The sequence below is a fragment of the Telmatherina bonti genome, assembly GCF_933228915.1.
Source record: "Telmatherina bonti genome assembly, chromosome: 4".
In the NCBI taxonomy this organism is placed as follows: Eukaryota; Metazoa; Chordata; class Actinopteri; order Atheriniformes; family Telmatherinidae; genus Telmatherina; species Telmatherina bonti.
The window spans coordinates 28,412,061-28,436,370 of NC_136622.1; the positions used below are offsets into that span (position 1 = coordinate 28,412,061).

Here is a 24,310-nt window from a genome sequence, read left to right on the forward strand (position 1 = left end):
CCAAGATGTGTTACGGAGTGAAACAAAGAACAACTGCTGACACGGTTGTTTCTGCTTTCACCTCAAAGTGGACCTTTCCAACTCTACTTAATACTGCGCTGGAGGTCTACCATTATCTGAGGGAAGTTTATTGTTTCATTCCTTTTTTTTTTTTTGCTCAGGCTTGATGGGGTTTGTGTGTGTTTGCGTGCATAGTGAGTCAGAGTTTGTTGAAGTTGAGCACCTGCCAAGAACAGGACCTTAGCGGTGCACAGGAACGTGGAAAAAGACGAGACAAAATAAAGCATTCTGACAAGCGCAGTCTGGAGGGTTTCAAGTGTTTAACAGTATTAATGCAGCCACACATTTAAATGTTTTAACAGCTGGAATTTATTCAGCCCAGAGCATTAGTTCTGAGCATTTCAACATTTCTAAAACCTTCCATATGGTCACTAATGTGGTTTCCTAGTGACTTGCATACTTGCATCCTTGTGTTTCTCCATCCTCTGGCTGCTCTAGAGTTGGTTAAAAAAAAAACCAGAGTCCTGCTTCTCTGGCTTTGCTTTTTCTTCTCTTTGTTTGGGGATAAAGCAGAAATGGGAAAACAAAACCCCAAACAATGCGTATATACAAAAGCAACAACGCGCCACATGTGCTTTACTGATCCTTTGTTTGCTGTTTGTGTAGGACAATCAATTTTCTTTTTGCACGCCTTTGTATGTATGTGTATGTTTGTGATTCAGTGAATGTGTTTGAGAGCATATGTGTCAGTAGGATGCAGGGTGGGAGGGAGGGAGGGCGAAGATGAATGGGGGCAAAACCAGAGCAGTGTAGTGCCGACGTTGGCCGGGCGGTGGGGTTGGCAGATGCCAAAAGGCTTCATTAAAAGCAATAGAGGAGGCCACAAGCAGCAGCTCTCCAGGAAGCCAATCAGACCTAAACACAAACACAGACGTACGTCAGGTTCTGGTGTATCCTTACATGCCTTTTTGCTCCTTTCCTCCCCGTCTCTTTATGCACGTTCTTGTTCTCAGTAATACACGCTCATCTTTGTCCTCCTTCACATTCTCCAATGTAATCTGCTTCGGCTCTCATGTACACTCTGCTGCGTTTTGCTCCCCGTTTGTCTCTCGGCTTCATTTCTTCTACGTCTGTCTGTCTGCTGTTTTTGTTGTTGCTGTGTCTGTCAGCGAAACGGAGCAGTCATTAATCACTGGTAAATGTACGCAGAGAAAGCAGACACCTTGGTTGTGGTGGGGTGTGGGTGTATGTGTGTATGTGTGTGTGAGAAGGGGATGCTCTCTCATTTTGTTAAAAAAAAAAAAAAAGACATGTAGAAAATGGAGCACAGGTGCAGCAACAAGAGCAATAAAAACAAGCACGTTCACTTTAACTTGCACATAATTCGATACAAACGTCTCCATTTAACATGCAGACTCCAAAGCTAGCATGTAATAATGCTGAGAACAATTCACTCAGACAAATGATTTAATGAAAAAGCAAAAGATCTCAAATGTTTTTTCTTGGTGAATGAAAGACTTTAGACAAACACCCGTTTATTTGGATAATCGGTCTCACTGCTGAAGTCTCTCCTGCCGATACAATCTTCTGTGATTATTGAGGGATGCAACCCTACTTTCTCTGAATATCTGCCTTAATCTTTCAGTTGGAAAGGCAGCAGACAGAAATGCTTTCTTTCAAAAGAAATATTATCTAATAAAATCGCTGGAATTGGCTGAAACTGCAGCTCTAGGTCCAACTTTTAAAATATGTGTCCTCTCTAAAAATCATATCTCTGTTAAACAAAGCAGTAAAATATTGCCCAGAGCAGAGGAAGAGCAAATCAACAAAGATAAAGAAAAGTGTAGGAGAGATATAAAAATGGTGTAGATTATGTAAATAATGAAGCGGGCGAGAATGATTTCTACTAAAAACAAGCAGGAGCTCTGACATGCTGCAACCTCTTTCTAACCAGACAACAGTCAGCAAACATTACATTTTAGCCACCTGGGGGCATGCATTTTCATACCGTTTTCTCTTTTTTGCTGATGGTCGTTCTAATGTGGAAGTTAAAGGATCGGGTGGGTGAATGGGGGGCGGTTACGTTGAGTCTTTATTTACCCAGGCAAAAAAAAAAAAAAAAAAAAAAAATCGATGCCTCGCTGCCGTAGGAGATGTGTGTGGATCAATGGAAGGTTTCAAAAAGAAAATAAGGAAAAAAAAAAAAATCAATGTCCCTTACATGCTATTGATGGCTGTTTGGCCACAGAAGAGAGAGAAGGACAAAAACACCTGTTTTATGTGGAAAAATTATGCATCTCACTCTTTCTGAATCCCTTCCTCTTGTTTTCTCCACAACAGAACACTTGTCTTTTTTTATGTCACTCCTGCTGACTTTTTTTTTTTTTTTTTTTTCCTTTTTTCATAAAAGTTATGCATACACTGGTAGTTGGACAGAAATATAAAACAACCCTGCCTATGATCTGCAAAGACCAAATAGCTACATAAACTTAAAAAAAGCCCTAAAATCTGTTAAGGGTTAATGTAAAGCCACAAAGGTCAACCAAGAAGCAACAGCTTGATGTGCAACTGAAGAGTGCGGGGCACTGAAGCAATTATTTCACCACCACTATTAATAAAAATGCAGTCGATACTGTCCCTCTGAGCTGTGACACTGTCTTAACTTTAGTGGCAGATGGGAATACAGTTCTGCCTAAATTTTACCTATGCAGTAAACATTTTCCTCGAGCCATGTCAGGGTACGGGCTCAGAGGCTAGTCAGTAGGGCCCCTGTCCTGACACATGCCTGATCCTGTGCCAGCCTGATCAAAGTGACAGTGTTGCAGACCTGCAGAGATACAGGTGAGGGCTGCTGTCACCCCGACTGTCCAACTGATGGCAACTTGGTCAGGGCAGGGAGAAAAGCGGTGGGATGCTGGTGAAGGCCACTGTCTGCATGTCACTCAGTGCTGTGCTGGATGACAGAACAGCCCATTAGGAAAGGGACCGACTTCACAGGCCATTAGGGGAGGCAGCACACAGCAGTGAGTGATGGCACAATTGGAGGGAGTCAGAAAGTCTGCAAGCTCTGCTTTAAAACATGATTCCTAAAAAAAAAGATTATAAATTCAGATTAACATATTCCAGCAGATTTTGACAAAGACACATTTCGTCTTTCTGTGGTATCAAAGCAGACAATATGTTATTTGACTGTTGTCAAAATGCACTGAAGCTGGAATCACAACATCCAGTTGTGTTTTGTCTTTTTTTTCCCTTCTTCCTCTTATTTATCATTTCTCTAAAAATTTGCAAACACGAAACTTCATTATCCAAAGTTTCTGCAGTTGCAAAGATCCTAAAATCTGAGCTTCTAAATTGATTGGCAGCACAAAAATAATCAGGTTCATAGTCCTAAACGTAGCAGGACGACATGGTAAAAAATCACATGTCCATTCATTTTTACATAAAACACTCCACAACAGCCAAGTTTCCCCTGGGCAGAAACAACCAGTCTGATAGGCGGCACCTCCTATATATATTATGAGGCACCGCCCTCTCAGTTCAATGAGCCAATCACCACAGATTTCTGAAAAGAATCAATCGACCGAATTATTCACAAAACATGATTATAATGAAAACATCTGACATTCAATAATCCAGCACATGAACTGATAATTCACACAGGTTCACATTAACATGTATATACTTCTTAGTGTTCATCTTTCTCCCCCTGATCAATTATTCAATAAAGAACAAGACCCGCCCATCCCCACCCTGCATTAGCACTGATTGTAGGCAGGCCCTGTCAATGATGAAAAGCTATCTAGGAAGAGACATTTTGGAGGGGAAAGAGCAACATTACAAAAAGCATAAACACAAACAGAATAATTAACAAATATAAGTATTAAAAAAAAGAGGCGGCTCAAAACTTTTGAAGCTAGTGCCTCATAATGCTGAAATTATTTTGAAAAATTGGACTTGTACATCATTTCAGTCAGTAAAAGCAATCACATAGTAACTCCACTGATCTTGTGGTTGGAAAGAATCTTTGTTTCTCTATGTAAACTCTTCACATCAGATCAGAACCATCACAAGATGGACTCAAACGTGTCACAGTTAGATGGTCCTAAGTTCATGTGGAACTTTCTTATCCTGTTTGTGTTTTACAATGCAGTGAATGTGAATCAAAAGAGATCATTTTAGAAGTAAAACTTGGGAGCAACTTCAGACACATGTTGAGGAATGTTCAGTTAGTATTGGTTTAAAGATGTTAGCATTTTTCCTGCAGAGCTTTAGATGCTGTAACTGGTTGCACAGATTCTTTCAAAATTCACTTTCATATCAGACATGGGTGGGCTCATCACAACACATCAAAATATTTAGATTTTTTTGAGAAAAAAAAGCTCTCTAATACACACAAAAAGATCCCCTGAATCACTAAGATATGAACACAATAAATCAACCAAAATCATAAACAAATAAAAAGGCTAATCGAGGGTGGAGTTTCTTGTTACTTCCACCAAGGAGGTTGTGTTTTACACGTCGTTTATCTGTTTGTTTCAAGATAACTTAAAAAGTTATGGACAGATTTTCATGAAATTTTCAGGAGTTGTTGGAAATGTGAAAAGGAAGAACTCATTTAATTTTGGTGGTGATCATGTTTTTCTATTACTTTTTTTTTTTTTTTTTACCTCACTACCCTGTTTTCGCTACTGGAAAATAACTATTTCAACTCACGCTGATCATTAACTGGGATTGGACTGACTGGGTTTGGATGTCACCATCATAAAAACAAAGAAAGAAGAAATCTGACAATCTTATTGGTCGATAGACTGACAGAAAGCCATCACTGTTTACCGCCAACCTCAATATGGAGGTCCGCTAACATAATTTTAACATTTTTAATCAAAAAATGTGATCAAACATGAACGTAGCACGATGGAATTCACATTTTAAGTTCCCGAAAAAAACCCCAAAAAACGCTGCACTTAACTGGTGGATTGAAAACCTTCTTGAAAGGTTATAATCGTCCCTAGCTCACAATAGATCACACAAAGAGTGGGCTTGTGATAGCAATTTTCCTCATTAAGTTTTGTTGTGTGGTTCCTGAGATATTTCACAAAGTGTTGACGCTGTTGCATGTACCAGCTGTATACTCTTTACTACTGCTGTTTATTGTTAGGATATTGCAACAAGACGTTCAGTGTTCAGTACTTCATATTTCCAATCGGCACTGGTACACATAGATGTTGCGGGTGAGTTCTTTTTGCTTATTAAGAAATTATGAGTTGTCATGGTATGGCCACAGGTGTTCTTGTCTTGTATGTTTTATGTTTCATTTAGAAGTTTTTAGTTTTGCAGGTATGACCACAGATGTCCTCATGTTGACATTTTATGTTTCGTAATTGTCTAGAAATTATTAGTTATTAAGACATAACCACAGGAGTTCTCCTGTTTTTCAAATTTTTTTTCCACATTGCTACTGCTACACATTAGCTATCACTGGTGTGTTCTTTATGTTTATATAGTTATTATAAGTTTTAAGATATTAGAACTGGGGACAAAGTGTTGAATTTTTCACATTTTTTGTATCATCACTGCTAGACATCACAGTTGTTTATGTTTCTTTGGAAGTTATTAATTACCTCCGCCAAGGAGATTATATTTTTACCTGCATTTCTCTGTTTGTCTGTTTTTTTTGTGTTCAAGATAACTCAAAGAGTTGTTGGAAAAGTGAAAAGGAAGAACTGATTTAATTTTGGTGTGATCCAGATCACCATTTGGATTCAGGATAGGTTCCAGCTTCCCCGCGATCCTTCATTGGATTAAGCGGTTAGGATGATGAATGTGCCATGAAGAAAACAACAACCAAGCCAAAAAAAAAAAAAAAAGGGAGAAAAAAACAACCCTATTGTTTATGTGCTATTATCAAATATAAATGGCTGTTAAAATTGTAGTCTTAAGCAGTCAATAACAACATAAAACCAATATAATAGTCCCTATATTTCTACATAATTCTTCAAACCTCACCAAAGTATGCCTCAAGGGAATGAGATTTTTTTCTTTTTATCACCAGTTTTATTATTTTTATTTATTTATTTATTTATTTATTTGTATTTTTTGTGTTTATTACCCTAATGACAGTTTGGGGTGTTTTGTCATTAGTCAATTTAGTATAAATGTGTGTCACATGACTGCAAGTTTCAAATGTAAAAATTCATTCATGAGGTACGTTTGTTATTATTTTCCCATCACGGTAAACAAATGTTAATTTTCTCTTTAAAACACCTGGAATCTGCATGGACACTGATTGCTGCTCTTGGCTATATTTTTAATAAAGAAAAAAGAAACATGTGCATGCGGAGCTATAAAAATTGACCAAACACATAAACATGAAATAAAGCAGAATCCTCCCCACACCATAAACCCCTGTCTCCTTGTTAAAAACTCTACTCCGCAGTATGGCCGCGCCTGCCCTCCAGTCATCATTAAAGGGAAAGACAAGAGCCTCAGAGCCGAACACAGGCATCAACACACATCAGTTCTCTTTGGCTCCGAACGCCCAACTCTCAGCAATCCACCAGCCCCTGACGGACCTATTTACTGCACAAAATGGATTGGGTTTGGCCGCGCACGATACTTCCAAATGTTCCTTTGATACTCTCTCTCTTTCTAGCCTCGCCCCATCGTCTTTGTCTCACTCTGATTCGGACCAGTTCAAGGAAGCAGCAGAACAGTGTGGATAGTTTATCACTGGTGTAGCACGACTGAAGGGCTCAGAGCGTTAGGATGAAAATGCCACACAGTGTAAGGCGGATGGGATGGACTCCAGCTGTGCAAGCACTCTAATTCAAAAACACAGTGACTTCCACACCCTCTCCTCTCGTTGAATAGATGGTTTGGTTTCACAACTTGGAAAGAAAAGCAGAGTAAAGAAAATGGAAAAAAAAAAAGAAAGAAAAAGAAAAAGGTTCGTCTTCAAGCAGCTCCCCAGGCTTTTCTCTGGAGGATGGATAAAACCTGGCTGAAAACCAAAGAACTGAAACAAAAGGAAAAAAAAAAGCTTCTTCTCTCCAGAAGAGATAAAGTGAGAGTTTTGTAAACAACAAGGAAAAGCTGATGGCTAGACATTCCACATAAAATAAAACAGGAACGAGAAAAGAACAGGGAATGAAGATGCTGTTTCCTGGAAAGCTTTCTGATGAATGACAATGTGCATCTCCAGGTTTTAAACTCTGCAGCTTTGCTATGAGATAGACAAGCTATTCTGTTGCGGAACAATCCTTGGATTGTTTAGCCCCCTCCAAGTCAAGCTTCTGCACAACAAAAATCTGCACAAACATGCATTTATTCATGATTTTTGTCCTTTGACTATTGTAAACACTTGACCTCCAATACTCCAACATGCCATGCTTATCTTTTAGCCTGGTCAGAGCTCCGTGTTTTCCAGAAAAGAAACTACTGTCACTCACTGCTGCCACTTCATTTCGTCAAAGCAAGACGTGGCTACAGTCAGGTCACTCTTGGTGTAGTTACCTTCTATTTAAGCTGAAAAGAAATGCATCCTAATCAGGGTGTAAGGAATGCATAAGTGTCTTGCTCTGCGTGGGCTCTAACAGAGCCGCATTTCAAAATTTCTTCTTATTTCTCAATGTGGTGTCCAGAGTTTGGCTTTTGTAAAGATTGTGTGACAAATTGTGTTCTTATAAAGGAGCTTTAAAAATAGCATTGAACCTCGAACAACCTCTCTGAAACAGCCTGATAAAGGGAAGAAAGAATACATAAAGGAAGAATACGTAATCAAGTATGAACCCAGTGGACCTCTTACTGGGGGAGAGCTTAGCTGCTTAGCTGCACTGGAGCCTCCTCTGTGTCTGAAGGGAAAACTTCTCAGGGTCAGTCAGGGCTGTTTAAATACCTTAAGATATTATGACTGTAATTACATCAAGGGGAACACAACATAATCATCTTCAAGGATGTGGAGAACAAACTTGTTATGCAAATGCATTTCTGGTCTTTATCAGCAACCATCGCACATGTCCCCAATCAGCGCTAGCTGTGAAGTGTCCTTAAGAAATCCCAGCTGTAAATTCAGAGCAAATCAGCCATGCAGCCAATCAAATCTGTCACTTACGCTGACGAGCATCTGAGGGAAAGGTCCTCGAGAGTTTTCGGCCACATTGATTGGTGGGATCACCCAGTCCCTCTTCTGCCTCCGTAGACCTTTGGTGCCGTTGAGGCGGGACCCTGAGAACATGATGATGGGAGTTGGGGCTTGGAAGGCCTCATCCTTCATTGTTTGTTCGAGGACGTTCCCCATGACCTTTAAGATAAGACAAGGCTTTGCTTAGGAGGTTGTTGGGGCTGTTTATGATGACAGTAAACTTTTGTGATGAAGTCTTTTCAGGCTAGAAACAGGACAAAAATAACATTTTCTTAATTAGACAGGCACATTTAACACTTTCATGAGCTGTGAGCTGCTGTGGCAAGGAATAGATGTCAGGTGTGTTTTCAGACAGGAAGCAGTCAACTTTGTTTAGCAATCTATATTTCCAAGAGAGGCAACCCTCTTTGTTTACAGTATTTTCCTTTCTATGATCGATGTGAATAAACGTTACATTGGTACTTTGGCAGCATTTGCTTCTGGTAGTCACGACTAAAAAGTTGGTTCCTATTTCCTTGCAAGTCGTCTGAAAATCACTAATACAGCCTGTATTCTTTAAGTCTTTCTGTGTGTGTGTTTGCCATGTTTCCTTACAGATTTTCAGCTATTTCATTTCAAACTTTGAGTTGCTGAGAAGTTGAGTGAGTTCAGTCCTGTGTCTGAAGTTGTGGGAGAAATTGTTTTGCACATGTTTTGAAAAAAAAAAAAGTATTTTATCTTTTGATTTGGACGATTAGCCAGGGACACACTCTATTATGCTGCAATTGGTGTCTTGCTGTCCCTTGGTGTTTTGTAATCAGGGGACACAATGCTTATAACAATTTCCAAGAAGTGAAAGCTTTGCTCAGGGAATGCATTCCTCCATCAGCTCTCTTTTCTAAACAGAAATATGCATGTGAGCTCTGCTCCTCTGAGTTACCGCAGGCTCTTTTTGTTGTTGTTGCCATACACACATCTGGCCAGTTTCTTATGGATGTGAAGTCATTTCATCGTTTCATGCAGTGACTGTTTTTAACAGCCATGGTTTCTAATGGGCCACCTGAGAGAAGCTTCACCTCACATCTTCAAAATGTGTCACACGGGAGCTCAGCTCTGTTTTTGGCAGTTTTGCAGCATCACTATCTCACAATCTAATTTTACAATGTGGCCTCCTTTTCGTCAGCTTTATAACATTGTTGTAGCATCACACGGCAGCTTGCTGGCTCTGCATTTAGTGGAAAGTACCGTCAGTGCTCAAATTCACTGATTCCACATACATCATTGGTAAAGAAGTGACTAAAAGCAATCCAGGAGCAATATACATATACACACACACACACACACACACACACACACACACACACACACATATATATATATATTTATATATTCAAACTGAACACTCCTACAGCTTTGGTTTCTAGAAACAAAAAGCAAAAATGTTGTGATAATTTCTCTTGGGATGTGGGGTTTTATGCAGATTCTGCTCTCAGGTCCACATAAGGTAGTACACACACACAGCCCCAAGCCTCATCGATGATTTCCAGTCTGATAAGTGTGCTGTGCCCGGTCAGAATTTAGAAATATGTTCTGTAATTCCTATAACTAAAAGGAGAAGAGTACTGAAATAAGAGCCTGTGGAATATTCATTTTGTTTTGTGGCACTGTGTGTAACACACTCACGCACTGTTCTTTTCAACTGAGTTATTAGAAAAAGGAAATACTGAATATCTGTGTGTGTAATTTGCTTAGAAGCGACTTAATCCCAGTGCAAACCTTTGAATATATCTGTTTGATATCATGAAATAAATCTAAATGGTTCTGCTTTTGAAACAAAGAACAGCACACACCATACTTTTGTTTTAATACATTTAAACATCCAGTGGATCGGCTCCCACACAGACATGTATCCACTATTTCCATCAGTCACTTTGTTTGCTTGTTTTAACATTAACTCTATAAACCAAAGGAAGGAAGGTAACAGGGAAAACAAATCTACACACCTTGTTACAAGCAATGTTGAGATATTTTTATATGCTCACAGGAAAAAAAAAAGTGACAATGGTTTATGTTGAAGACATATGCTTGAGTAATAATAATTCTTGTGACATCTTGATGCAGCAAACTTGCCAAAGAGTTATGATATCAGCCAGGCATTGTTCAACATGCTCTTCCTGAGAATGAAAATCTTGCACAATGTGCTGCAATATGATTGTTTGATTGAATGTCCACACTATATACACATTATACACAATGCACTCTAAATACCCTTTGTTGTAATAATATATACTATTCTCTCTTGCTGATCAGTCCTTATGCTTATATATATTTGGATAATTAGTAGTAATCTAAAATGTTAGCATAAATATTTGAAATATGCTTAAAAAAGGTCTACTTAAACTTAAACTTTTTTTTTTAATAAAAATATGAAATAAGAAAAACAACAACAACAGCAAACAACTGTGTGTGCAGACACTAACTGGCTCCACAGAGCAGGACATCTGAGCTGAACACAGCTGATGCTACATTGCTGAACTTTTATGTGTGTGTAAGTGTCGGTGTAAAAAAAGGCCATAACTTTCAGATTTTGTCATTTATGCAGGATATAAAAAGACTATTAACTGAGAGCATGTCTGAGGTTGGATTTAAGGCCTCTTTTGGCAAACGGTGACAGCTGAGTCACAGAAACACACTTCAATCATACAGTATGCTGGCATCATACACTACCCTCACACACTCCATGCAGGCAGAGAAAAATGACCGCCACAAACCTGTCTTTTTGAAGGATGCTCGAATAAGAAGCTAGAAAGGCGCCCCTTTCCAGTCGCCTCATGAACATTAAGTCATTCATAAATCACAACTGCATCATCAAATGTGAAACAAAGAAGAATAATACCAGACTAAGTGGGTGGCCTAATGTGGGGATGGTACAAACCACATGATGGCGAAATCCTCCTTCTCCACAGAGGATTTCAAAAGCAGTAAAAAAAAAAACATGCCAGGTCATGTTAGCAAATGAGAATTTTCTCTACAAAGATGTTACCTTGTGAAATAAAGGTCAAATTACAAAAGAAGAGAATAAAAATAAAAGTAATTTATTATAATAAGAGAGCTTTAATTAGATTTTGAGCTAGTCAAGATATATGGTGCAAAAAAAAAAAAAGTATGGTTCCCTTTCTTCAGGTATATTTCACAGGATTTACATTTCATTGTCATGGTTACATAACTGCAGGCATCTAAGTGAGTTCTACTGAGAGTTGTTAGTGACTCATAAAAACTCACAATTACTTTAAAAATCTCAAGTGTTTATTAACTCTGACCTGGAGATATTGCTTTACTTTTATTTTACATTTGCAATGCATTCTGGGATGATAAACCAGCATAAATCAGTTGCTCTTGAGACAAGTAGACAAATTTAATTCGTTGTTGGTTGAACCTTCCTCTCTTTTTTTTTAATTTTTTTTTTTACATTGAATATACAGAAACAATCTGCACTGAGCTACTATTACTTATAGCTTTCAGTCAAAAAGCAACAATATTAAGTTGTTGTTGCTTTCTGAAAGAAAAGAAGAGGAGAGCTGGATAGAAGAAAGCCTGAAGATACACACGGCTTCCTCAGGTCCCTTGTTTCAACACTTCTCTACTGATGTTTTAGTCATTTTGTTCATCACAGCTGCTAAAGGGGCAAATGGTGTGAGAAGCAAAGGTTAAAACCAACAGTTTTTTTTTTTTTACATAGAGGCCTTGACAATAACGCTTGTGAGTATCAAAAAATAGGGAGAAAAATCTGAGTAAACACTGGAAATAAACAAGCTGCTCCCCCCTGTCACAGTGTAAGCCTTTGGTCACTGAACTGAACATGGAGGAACCTGAAAAGTCACTGTTTCATTTAGGCCTCCAATCTGGAAGAGTCCAGTTTTCTTCGACTGGGACAGATGTTACAACTCAGATGGATGACAGCATATCACATGCAGCGGTATAATGACTGGCAGATGTCTCTCACCCAATAGCTATGAATTGTATTTATGCAGTAAGCAACTGGAAAAACCAGAAGAGGACCATCAGTCATCAGTTTGAGGCAAACTGTCTTGTGCCGTTACGAATTGGAAACCTGCTGGGATAATCAAATGTAACCTACATGCTTAAATGTTTTACTATGTAGCATTATATATAATTTTAAAATGTGTAATGTACTTCTTAAATCTCAAAATATATTAGAAAACGTTTCATTCTAATGCTTCCTCTGCAGAGCTACTGACATAAAGCATTTCTTTGCAGCTGCTGTTCAAACAGCAGATATTTTGGTCCAGTCTGTTCTCTACATCCATCTGATCATCCTCTGGACTTACAGTGATTTCAATGCCAGTTTTCTCTCTGTCAACACACTGGCTTTTAAATTGCAAAGGATGAATGGAAAATATTGAGACAACACACTCCTATACGAAGCAGAGACTACAGCGACTGTTTGATATCATTACCCAGAAAGCATTGCAGCATAGATAATAATAGTGTCCGATAAGTAAAATTTATTTTCCAGAATGCCCAAATACTAAACAGAGTTGAGTATTTTTTTTGTTTTTTTAAGCTGAAGAAATTGTTTGCTACACAGGATCGACTCCTGTTGGAGTCCCTTCAAAACTTCAACATGTTTAGTTGTGTGATAACTTAAGTAAAGACCATTATCATTACAGTAATCTCAAGGTTAAATTAAAATACATGAGAAGTGAGTTTTTCAGCAACAAATTTAATTGCATACCTCAGGCTTACAAGCCAGTAAAACATTAACCCTGTCTAGGGCACTCAGTGAAATACCTTGAAATTAGAAATTTTAACCTAAACTGGTCCTTCTGGCATGTACCAAGACCTCCATTCTGTTATTCTGTAACATTTTTTTTTTTTTTTAAATTGTTTTATGCTGAAAATGAAACAAAACAAAGTGATCAAAAATAGTCACTTGCCTGATAAAGGCTTATAGAATTCAGTCCTGAACATTATTGTGAAAGCTAACTAGGAGTTGCACTCTGTCACAATCACACTCCCCCTGAGCTATCCCTTACTCTCATGCTCCCTCCTGTCCTCTTCTCGAAGTGTTATTGTTTTTCTCCGTCTGTCATCCCAGTCAGTAGGTCCTGACATGTTGTCTCAGCAACTGCAATTCCTCAAGCACCAGGCTGCATTAGGCTGATGGTGTGCCAGCAGGTAAAGCTGCTGCACAAAGCATCACCCAGCCAACCCTCATGTAAGCAGGACCCAGTGAGTTCCCAGTCAGTGTCTGCCACAGGATGACCTGTGAGAAAAGGGTGAATTCTGTCTCAAACGTATTTATGTCTCTCTAAATGGTGAAATGGGACTTAACCTTGAAGGCCTTTTAAATACATGCAGTTTTATTTAAACCTGTTTAGTCAAATTATTAGATCAGTGCATACAAAATTTTACCTAAGAAATACTTAAAACGCGGACATACAAGGACAGTCTGCAGTAAAGCAAGGCAATGACAAATCATGAAAAAACTTTTTTCACCTGTAAAAAAAAAAACTGTGCCAAAAGAGATCTTAACCCATAAAGACCCAACTCATGAAAAAAGTCAAATTCTTTGAATCTGTGGTATTTATTTACCCCTTTAAAAAATGTAATAGAAAAGAGTACCAACATTTTTACTATTTATTATTATGTGATATTTAAAAAAAAAAAAATATTGTATAATCTTCTGCTTTCTGTGGTCCATTAGGGGTAGAAGACAAAAATCACATTGTTTTCTACAGGATTTCCCCCATAAAGCGATGCCAAATGTGTCTGAAACTTTATGTATCATAATATATCCTGCTGTGTTCTTATGGGTTAACACTGCATCTGTATGCATACATGTAATGAATGCATGCGTCTAAGTATGTGTGCACACTTATAGGTAGGAGGGTATTTATGGTACAGAACAAACTGTAAACAGGGCTTGCAAATTGATGAGCAAAAGAAAGAAATTCAAACACCATATATTTGCATGTAAAGGTCGTGCTATTAATGCTTCACTAAGTTTTTATGTGATTGTACCAATGTACAATCTGTAGCCCTACAGTTCCATCCCAGCAGTTGACATTTCAGAATAAGAAGTAAAATAAAAAAAATAATAAAAAAACAGCACAGGAAAAGGCCTAGTGCTGGAAGAAGACAGTGGCTTCTGGCACATATTGAAAGTTGAAGGTCCTCTACAATGCAGTCTATAAAAAGGGATTTCTCTTTGTCTTTCTTTCTTCTTGCCTGGTCAAGGTTCCTCAGAGGAGTAGCTTGTATAGGTTGTATTTGCCAGTGAAAACAATTCTTTCAAGGCTGCCTTCATTAGATGGATGCTCAGGAAAAAGAAGAAAAAAAAAAAACAAAAACACTTGAAGGTCTGTGTTTATTAAAAAAGGGTGACAAGCGACCTGGCTTATAGTGCATATGTGTTTTTGAGTGTGTGGGCCGATAAAGGTGTGGGGTGAGAATGGGCTTTGGCAAAAGTGTCATATTCGCTTTAATTACCCAAGTGCTGTGTTACAGACATCTTGTACTGTGCAATCCATGGTGCTTTGGGTGACAGGATAACAGGAAAGGTTGCAGCAAAGAAAAAGAGCTGTGGTATGAGAGCAGATTAGATATTGTCAATTTATTTAAATGTACACAGAATTTACTAATCTCAATTAGTACAATGGGCAAATCTATAAGCTACCATCCACAAAATGGGATTCACAAGTGTCAGTATTAATATGACTTTCTCCTTAAGCTTTAAGCAGCCTTCAACCATGTTAGATATATGTAAATATGGCATTTTTAGAAGAACTGCCAGGAGAAAGACTTTCATCAAAAATAATATGGCGGGCGTGCTCAGATCCGGTCCTTGAGGACCACAATCCTGCAGGTTTTTAATGTATCCCTGTTCCAATACACCCAACTCAAACTAATCCTTCATTGTGCAGAACTTGATTGGCAGTTGGGTTCATTTAATGGAAGCCAAGTGTGTTGGGACAGGGATTCATCAAAAACCTGCAGGACAGTGGCTTTCAAGAACCGACTTTGGCTTAAAGGAAATGTTGTTGTTTCCATTTCAGCTTGTTCTCCTAAAGGAGTCACATCCGTGAATCTTTGAAAGTGTAAATTGCTGCATGTTTTATGCTGGATGCCCTTCCTGACACAACACTCTATATTTATCTAGGCATATGACTGCTCCTCAGAGAACAATTGTGTCCCCCTTGGGGCTGTGACAGTGTAGGGGAGCAGGACTCAAACCACCGGTCACAATACAAGTGGATCTACCACCTGAGACTCCGACTTAAAGGTACTGTGCGTAAGAAATACTGACATCTAGTGGTGAAGATGGGCATAAAAATCATTTCCATTAACAAGCACAGTTGTGATTGGATGGTAGATGTCAGTGGCCAAAATTCTTTCAGATGTAAACAGAATTTCATCTGTGATTGGATCCAGTGTCCTCAGATGCAGCAATAGTTGATCCACACATTACAGAATTCTACATTAAAATATTGTACGTATACTGTCTTCTTCTATGTGCCTTTTAATACGCTTGCTTATCCAAAAACAATGCTAAAACACTCATCAAACAAAGCCAGTCAGTAGTTTTAAAGCTAAGGGTTTTCTCACCTCACTCACAGAATTATCTTGACCTGGCTAATTAAAAAAAGAAAAACAATAGTACAACAATTTTGGCTCTCATGTATGCAGATCTATAGCAGGTAGATACAAATGACTTGTTCTAAGACAGGTGAGCCCAGCTCTGGTTCTCGAGGGCAACAATCCTGCAGGTTTTTCCATCTGTCTCTGTTCCAACACACCTGACTCAAACTAATTACTCATTGTGTAGAACTTCATTGGCTGTTGGATTCATTCAATGGAAGCCAGGTGTGTTGGAACAGGAATGCATCTGAAACCTGCAGGACAATGGCCCCTGAGAACCGACTTTGGGCACCCCTGTTCGAAGAGATTTAAAACATAATACTCACTTTAGTAAAGAGATTGAATACAGATAGAAACACAATTTTGAATGATATACACATATATTTTTCTGTCATTGCCTTTGATTTAGTTGGATCCTGCACTTTTAAGTTTGCAAAGTTATATCTTATAGAATAGATCTATACTGAATGACATGATTTGTAGCTTAAACCGTTGAAAGCAAAGTGCAGATGTTTGGTTATATCCCACAGCACAAAGGTTTGACAAAAGCCAAACTCAGTATGTCAGCACAAATGGTTATAGAACATCTCACTGCAGAATAATGATCCCGAACCTCAACAACAGAGTCCAAAATAAGAGCAGAACAAAATGCCTGAAAACATTGATGAACCAAAGCAACACTGTGAAGAAAAAGGACCTTTTACAAGGAAAGATGGAGACTTTAGTTTATTTTAGCTAAAGATGCATCTATAAGCTACTGAATCATGGCGTGTACCCAGTTTCTCACCCATTGCTTCTACATTTTGGATTAGTTCATGTTAAATAAAAGATGACGTTTTTGTTATGTAATGTGTGTTGTTCTTCTGTGTTGTATTTCTCTGATTGTAAGGCCTTGTAAAGATCAGATTATCTTTTCATAAATTCTAATGAATATTTGATATAAACAGGGTGTACTTTCTTTCCACATAACTCAGTGTCCTGCAGAAATATTAAATGTGTTTCATTAATTGCTTTTATACTTAGGCAACAGTGAGGAGAAAGCTAACTGGATGAATATTTATTACAGGATTAGAACAACTGTGGTTAGGACTGCCAGCTATGTTACTTAGGAGGCTTAAATGAATGTGTTGGGGGTGTTTGTGTAGGTCAGAGCACACACTGACCTTCTGCCAAGGAACCACAACTCATACATAACCTTTAGCTCAATTCCTAATGTAAACCAACTGATTACTGCAGCTTTAAATGTTTCCTTGAGAAAAATAAAGTTAAGTTTTCATCAACTACTTCCAAAATCCACCATACGACTTTACTCTCTGCTTATAAAGGAACGAGAGAAAAACACCATTGGAGAAGCCATTAAAGTGTCCATAAAAACACTTGTTTAAACATTTACAGTCTTTTAGTTATAACTACACAAACTCCAATCAAGACTCAGTGGGATTCAGTCAAGAAAATGAAAGTAAAAAGGGATTAAACTGACAAGATTTACTTTAGAAAAGACTTGTGAATAAATCTTAATCCTGCTGTTGTTAAGAAACAATGGCAAAAAAAAGAATTAAAATCATGAAAAACAACAGTGATACTATCAATTATAAATTAATTTCATCAATAAAGATTCGATTTATGAAACTTCTGAAGACCTGTATTAGCAGTTTAGCCAAGAAGGTAAGTAAAGCATGTTTAAATTCTTACATTAGACTTAACATGCAGGGAAGCATGTCGGCCACTAGGGGAGCTGAGATTCCTGGCGCTCATACAATCGTGTTCATACTGCAGAGCAGCTGGCTCCTGAACTGTGTTCTGCAAAGCACTGACATTCTCTTCTCTTCTTGCACAGTGTTAACAATCTGAATGAAGAACAGGCTTCCAAACACGTGTTGCCTCATTCCATGTTTTTTTGTACTGTGTGACATGTTCACTGAAACATGCACATGAACCCTCATATTCAGCACATATTCGGGGGGACTGGCCTCTGCCAAGCACAACACGCCTGTGTGCGCAAACATGGTTTGTCAGCAGAGTGGGATGAGACAGATGTGAGCTGGGTCTGGACAAATGTATTCTTTTTCTTCAGAGAGAGGAAAGCTTAGTGGGGTTGACTGCAGGGGATGGTTGGCCCACATCCTCCGGGTGTGGTGAGGGGAGGCAGAGGTAGAACGAGACATGTTTGGGATGGATTGAAGGGGGGGGATGAGTAGAAGTTGTCAGAAGCAGATGTGACCCCCCCTCCCCACACCCCTCCCACCCCCACCTCTTGCCTAAATAAGTCATGCACTGGATCCTTTTATCTACACATGCTAACAGGTACTAGTGAGTTCCCTGAGGAGAAATGTGCAGAGAAAAAGACGGGGAGGGTAAAAAAAAAAGAGCCATGGCATCGCTGCAGCAAACGGCTTAAGTGGGCTTTTCACTAGTCATGGTGTAAGTTTGATCAAACTTTGCGGCGCCGAGTTGCTCTTTCTTACACTCACACAGAAGGAAAAGAAGAACAGGAAGGTGATGAAACCGACGAAAAAAAATTGCAGGTTAACTGCAGATGTTTGAGCACTTATTGAAGCTGTTATGAAGGATGGATGATGGGGAGCCGAGGCAAATTGGAGTAAAAGCAGAATTTTCAACGAAAGCTTGCGTTGCTCCCTTAATTCCACACAAGAGAGAGCACACAAATGACACACTGCAATCCAGGGTCAATTAAACCCATAAGCTCCAGATATGAGACACTTTATGTCCTGAACAAAAGGACAACCACGCGTGGACTATAAGCAGCATTTAAAAATCTTATGCAAAATTAGCATACACTTGATTCAACTCAATATCCCTCAATAAAATAACATTGTCTTACACATGCCAAACACACAAGCTTATGCACACTAACACTATGTGAGCAGAAGTCACTGAGTGTGAAATAGATGCGGCCCCCCAGCCCTGGTGCCATCAGCCTTAGTCAGCTGGCGGTGGTCCCAGCTCTTCCCCTCCACGCCACTGCCTCCCTAAAACCCTGCATGCTTTGATATCAGAAAGCCCCTGGCTACCCAGACATCTGGAAGTTATTATTCAGCAGAGCACGCCACAAACCGCCATTTCCATAATGAAACATCACATTTTGTTTCAGCGCCCTGCTTTCTCCTGATGAATACAGGCTGGTTACAACTTGTAGCATATTTTTTGACCAATGACCGCGTCTCCCTTTCTCATAGTTTGCATATCATGTAGCTCCTCAGCATCTCCACTGTATTTGATGCGATAGGAAATGAACTTAAACATCTGGTTGTTTCACCTCTAGCATTTTGTCATTTAACGTAAAACAGTGTAATACACTGTCGACAATGAATTATTTAAATGCTCCAAATAAAAAAAAAATAAATAAAAAATAAAAAAAAGCATCCTTACAACACATTTTCATAGATGGTTTCTTGGCTGATTACCTGCTCTCTATGTGCTTCTACTACTAAATGACTTACATTGTGAAATGTCTTCTGGTTTTTGGGGCTGTGCACACAAACAAGAACTTTTTTTTAAGCTTTAAATGGTTTCAGTGCAAGTCCTAAATGGCTCATTGCCGAAACAATTAAACTATAGAAAAGCCCAGTTTGGATACAGCAGCCCTGAGGGAAAAAACAGGAGCAAGGAGAGGAGGAAGAAGAGATTTTGACAGATAAGATCAGGAATAAGTATATCAGAGAGATAGAACATGTAAGATGTTTTGTAGACAAATTCAGAGAGGACAGAGAAAGATGGTTTGGCCATGTACAGAGGAAGGAAAGTGATTATACCATAGGGAGGCAGAGGTTGGTACTGCCAGGCAGGAGGCCCAGCCGAAGACCAAAGAGGAGATTTATGGATGCGGTGAAAAAGAACTTTAGGTTAGTTGGTGTATAAGAAGAGGATAGAGAGGATACTGTAGGGTTAGATGGAGGGTAAAAGATTCGCTGTGAAGAGAGCAGTTCAAAGTGAAAAAGATGATGAAAAAGTCTAAAACATCATCTTTCAAACTTTTTTCCTCTTTCTTTCCAATATTTTTCTTTTCTTTACAAGATTTCATCAAACATCAGTCATATCAATAAAGAAACAGTTCAAAATGGTTCCTAAAGGCCATTCAAGATGCAAAGTTTGTTCTGTTTCCACCTGGTTGTACAGCAGCGACTCAGTTTGCAGTCTGGTACAAGTCTAAGGTAAGTTTTTTTTTAACAGAAATGGATATGATGTCAGTTTTAAACAAGTTTCCACATTCTCATTTCAATTTCAATTTCACATCCCATCAATCACAGCATGCAGCGGATTTCATTTTATCTGATGAAACTGTCTCGAAACATTGGATAAAACTGCCCGTTTTATCCACTGTAAATAAGGCACAGCAAAAAACAAAGTGTAAACACAACAATGACTTCCCAACTTTTCAGGCCGTCGTGGCAGAACAACATTTTATTTGCTGATTTCTTTCTGGTCACCTGGGAAATCCACAATGTTCATTCTGCTTCTCTAGTCTGTTCTGGATCTCTACCAAATCCTCTGGGTAGTACACCCGCCTCTTTAGATCTTTAATACCCTATTATATTCACCCGTTTGCCAATAACTCCATTTGTTTCTGATGCTGGCCAGGCGGTGAAGATGTTTGTTTGTTTCTTTCTTTAATGAAAAGAGCTGAAGAACAAGCAGAAAACAACACAATGCAGGCTGCAGAAACAGGCATAAAAGGAGTGGAAATCACAATACTTTTGACATCCGTCTGTGTCAACTACAGTTCAAAGCTTCTGCGAAATGGAAGTGGATTGTTGGCTAGCAGGTGACAGGCAGCTCCTACACGTGACTATGTTTAACTGTCGAAACTGCTCGGCATGTTGTCAGACATATCTTCAGAGAAATATGTTTTTCTCAGTTAGATTTGAGCTCATCAACACGTTACTCATGTGAGGTGCTGCTCTGAGAAACAGCATACAGGCTCCTAATCATCTGTTGCTGTTGTCTAATCTGATTAACAGTCATGTTGCTATTGACTATCTGATCTGGCCGTGCGGTCCTGTAGTTATGGGGACAGCTGAGCTCAGGCTGCTCAGTCTTCTCCTGACCTCTGACAGCTTTTAAATAGAAATGGAAGAGCTGAGATCCTCGTGGGGGGGGGGGGGGGTTGAGGCGCAGGATGTTTTCCAATAACAGCTTATAGCTGAGGGAAACAAACTCTCCCCCGTGTGGCAGTGTGATTCCATCACTTTAACCGTTTGCCATTGCTGCTTCTCTCTGCTCTGATCTGCTTCCTCCCTCTTTTTGCCTCTAAAACCCCAAGGAGTTTTGACCTGATTTTGGGCTGCTAGTATCACCAGACCACTGGAGGAATTGGGGAAGGGAAGAGGAACCTCTGAGATGATAATTGAAATTTGAAGCATGGGTTTTCTGTGTGTAACTCACCTCATTTTCATTTTGCTCAGGTGATGGTAGGTCAATCAGTGCCAGCTGAACCACGGCCTCCCATGTGTGAGTGTGTGGACCACTCGCTGTCAGTTTAAACTGGACCGGTTCATCCAGGCTGGCTCCCTCCCGCCTGGCAAAGATGGATCCATCTGTCCGCACACTGAAGATGGGGTCACTGCTGTGGAACACGACAGCTTCGTTCCCCATGCAGTCGTCAAACTTCACTGTGGACAAAATAATTGGCACAAATTTAATATACCATTCATCAAAGCAGTAACAGCCAAGAAATGAAAATGGCACAAACGACGGCCGGTCGGCATGCAGCTTGAAATTGCTGTTCCAATTCTCACACATGCAAATGCAAAGAACGCACCCTCCAGGGCGAACATTTCAGCAGCGGCCGCGGAAAGGACTGACTTCTCTTACGAGAGTGTACCGTAGTGCATAGTGTGACACTGAAGCATGTTTCCATTAATTGAGTATACCACTGGGGCAACTTTGAGGAGCTTTCTCTGGAGTTGCACGTGCAAACAATTTCCAAACGATTTTTCACGCTGTTACTGTAGAGGAGATGAAAAACAGGCCTTATATGACCTTGCTTCTGAAATTATTTGGAGGAAAAAACTGAACAGGATGTCAGGAAAAGCTAATCTTAGCTAACGTTACAAATAGAAAGCTTGATTAAATCACGCCTCTCCCAGCAAACATAGATGCAGCTACTTAGATACATAAACTACTGCTACTAGGGCGGCCGTAGCTCAGGAGGAAAAGTCGTCTTTCAATTGGAAAGTTTGGAGATCGAGTCCAGGCTTCCCCTGACTATGTGCCGAAGTGTCTTTGGGCAAGACACTGAACCTCAAGTTGCCCCTTGATGTGCCTATCGGTATGTAAGTCGCTTTGGATAAAAGCGTCTGCTAAATGAATGTAGAATAGAATAGAAATAAATAACAAAGGGAAACACTCTCTCCAACAATAAAGAAATAGTACATACAGGAAATATGTAGTTCAAAATGTAAATTTAGCTTTTTTTTCACACATATGTTTACACCAAATTGTTCTAACATGTTGATTTGATGCCGTGGTGATTCACCGTGCGACAGATACGTTGCTTTCAGGTCTGATCTGGCAGCTCGACTCCATTCTCAGCTGGAAAGTTGTTTGCTTTCACACAGGTAGTCTCATTTTCCTACTACAGTTTGTGTTTGTAGTCAGGTGGTATTAACTCAAAGCACACAGGGAGACTAGCAAGAAAAAACACAGTGCTGCACAGAATGTTATACATGTTGCTGCAACATGTCTTAGGAAGTGACTCATGGAGGATTTGGATGGTTTTGTTGCTCCACAGATGGCCAAACTCAAATGAAGAAACTTATATAAATACTTACAGCAGTTTTCTATTATTATTATTTTTTTTTTTTTTTTTTGCTCATGCATTGATTTCCTGTTGATTTTATTGTAAATCTATAGTAATTAAAAAAATTAAGATGCTATTGAGATCAACTCATTACGGAGCAATCAGTGCATCATCAGGGCACGCTTGTGATTCTGATTTCTTATAAAATAGCAGGTAACACATAGACAAGTCAGAGAGGGGTTTAGTCATGCTGGCCTCCGTCCTCCTTTCTCATGTACCTGCAGGCTTCCCTTTGGAGGATTAGAATGTCTAGACGGCATATCATAGAAAACCCTACACTGGAAGCTGGAATTCACTTCTGTATCTTTCTCTCTCTCCTTCCACATCTGCAACTGTTGGAACAAGGTTTCCATTACAGAAAGTAACTGTAAGTAAATTTATCTTTCTTTTCTGTCTGGCCCTAAACAAGCCCCTGATCATGTCAGAGCCCGAAAGTCAGATGTCCAAATGTCCACAGGAGGGACAGCGATTCACCACAGCTGTCCTTCCAAAAAAGAATGCGGATGTGTGGTTTACATCGATAAAGACAGAACATAAGAGATGGATTACATTAATGAAAGACAACGCAAACCTTTTTCTCATCAGATTGTTTTTTTTTTTTTTGCAAAGCATATCCATATTAAAAAAACAACACCAAAAAGAATAACTTCTTGACTCCTGTTTGTCTTATCCATTTGTGTGTGTTTGCTTATGTGTGTATTTAAGTTCTTTTCTACCATTATTTTTCCAGATTTTCAGGTTAGTTTGTAAGGTAGAGGTGACAGCAAATACACTTTTTGACAAATGTGTCTGCATAGGTGGGGAAGCTGCCCGAAAGAAATAAAAATGATCATGGGTAAAAAAAAAAAAAAAAAAAAAAAGTTGAACTGAAGTTAAGCAATAATGTTTTTGTCTCGTAAAACTTTCAAACACCAGAGGTAATGAAGATCAAACTAAAAAGGAATAAAAAACATGCTGGAGGTGGTCTATTTGTGGTCTGTTGCCCTTTTTTCCTCCACCAGTAATTGTCTCCTCTCTTTCTCTCACCGTCTTCCTGTCTCTAAACTAGGCACACAGCCAACAGTGCAGTTTAGGACTTGTAGAGGTCTGTGGACCTTAGCCGAGGACTGAGAGGAGAGGTTGTTATCAGCACGACAATGTTAACGTGAATTTATCGGTCTTCGTTTTAATGGAAAGACAATTGCGCAACGTTCTGTAAAGCAAAACTCAGCTGCAATGTCACGTAAATACTGGAATAAAAATTGTTCTTAGTCTCTGGATGCTTCTCAATGGTGGCAGCTCTAGAAATGTACATGATGACAGTCATTGTGTACATTCTGAATGTTGTGGTCCTTTCAAATGAGTCTTGAACACAGAGCTTTAAGGTCAGAAAGTGATGCAGTGGCCTACATCTTTAAAGCAAACTGCCTACTCCATTGTTAACCTGCACTTCCTTGATCCTCTAACCTGGCTTTCTGTGAAGACATGATAGAGACTCAACACCCTTACAGAACAAAACAAAAAACAAACAAAACAACAACAAAGTGTTGCAGTTTTCCAGCAAATCACTGTGCAGCTTTGGGTTTTGGATTATTTATGCCTCATTGCAATATATGACGAAAGTCACTTGTTTAACATAAATAGTGGTGAGGCATTACACACACAAAAAAAAACCTACTTCTACAATTTGCATATTTAAAACTGTTCATAAAAGTGGGATAATTATA

The 24,310-nt window shown here is 39.1% G+C and overlaps 1 protein-coding gene across 2 annotated transcripts in view; it reads right to left on the reverse strand.

Moving 5' to 3' along the window:
- LOC306755127 (cadherin-4-like) overlaps positions 1–24,310 on the reverse strand; it is a gene marked incomplete at both ends in the record, with an annotated part of 261,980 nt that overhangs the window by 65,812 nt on the left and 171,858 nt on the right. The window contains 2 exons of one of the 2 annotated variants that reach the window (XM_079239397.1): positions 8,114–8,302; positions 21,188–21,414. In XM_079239397.1, coding sequence (XP_079095523.1) covers positions 8,114–8,302; positions 21,188–21,414 — 416 coding nt within the window. Of the gene's footprint in view, positions 1–8,113; positions 8,312–21,187; positions 21,415–24,310 lie in introns of both variants that reach the window. The other variant, XM_079239398.1, reaches the window with a different exon arrangement.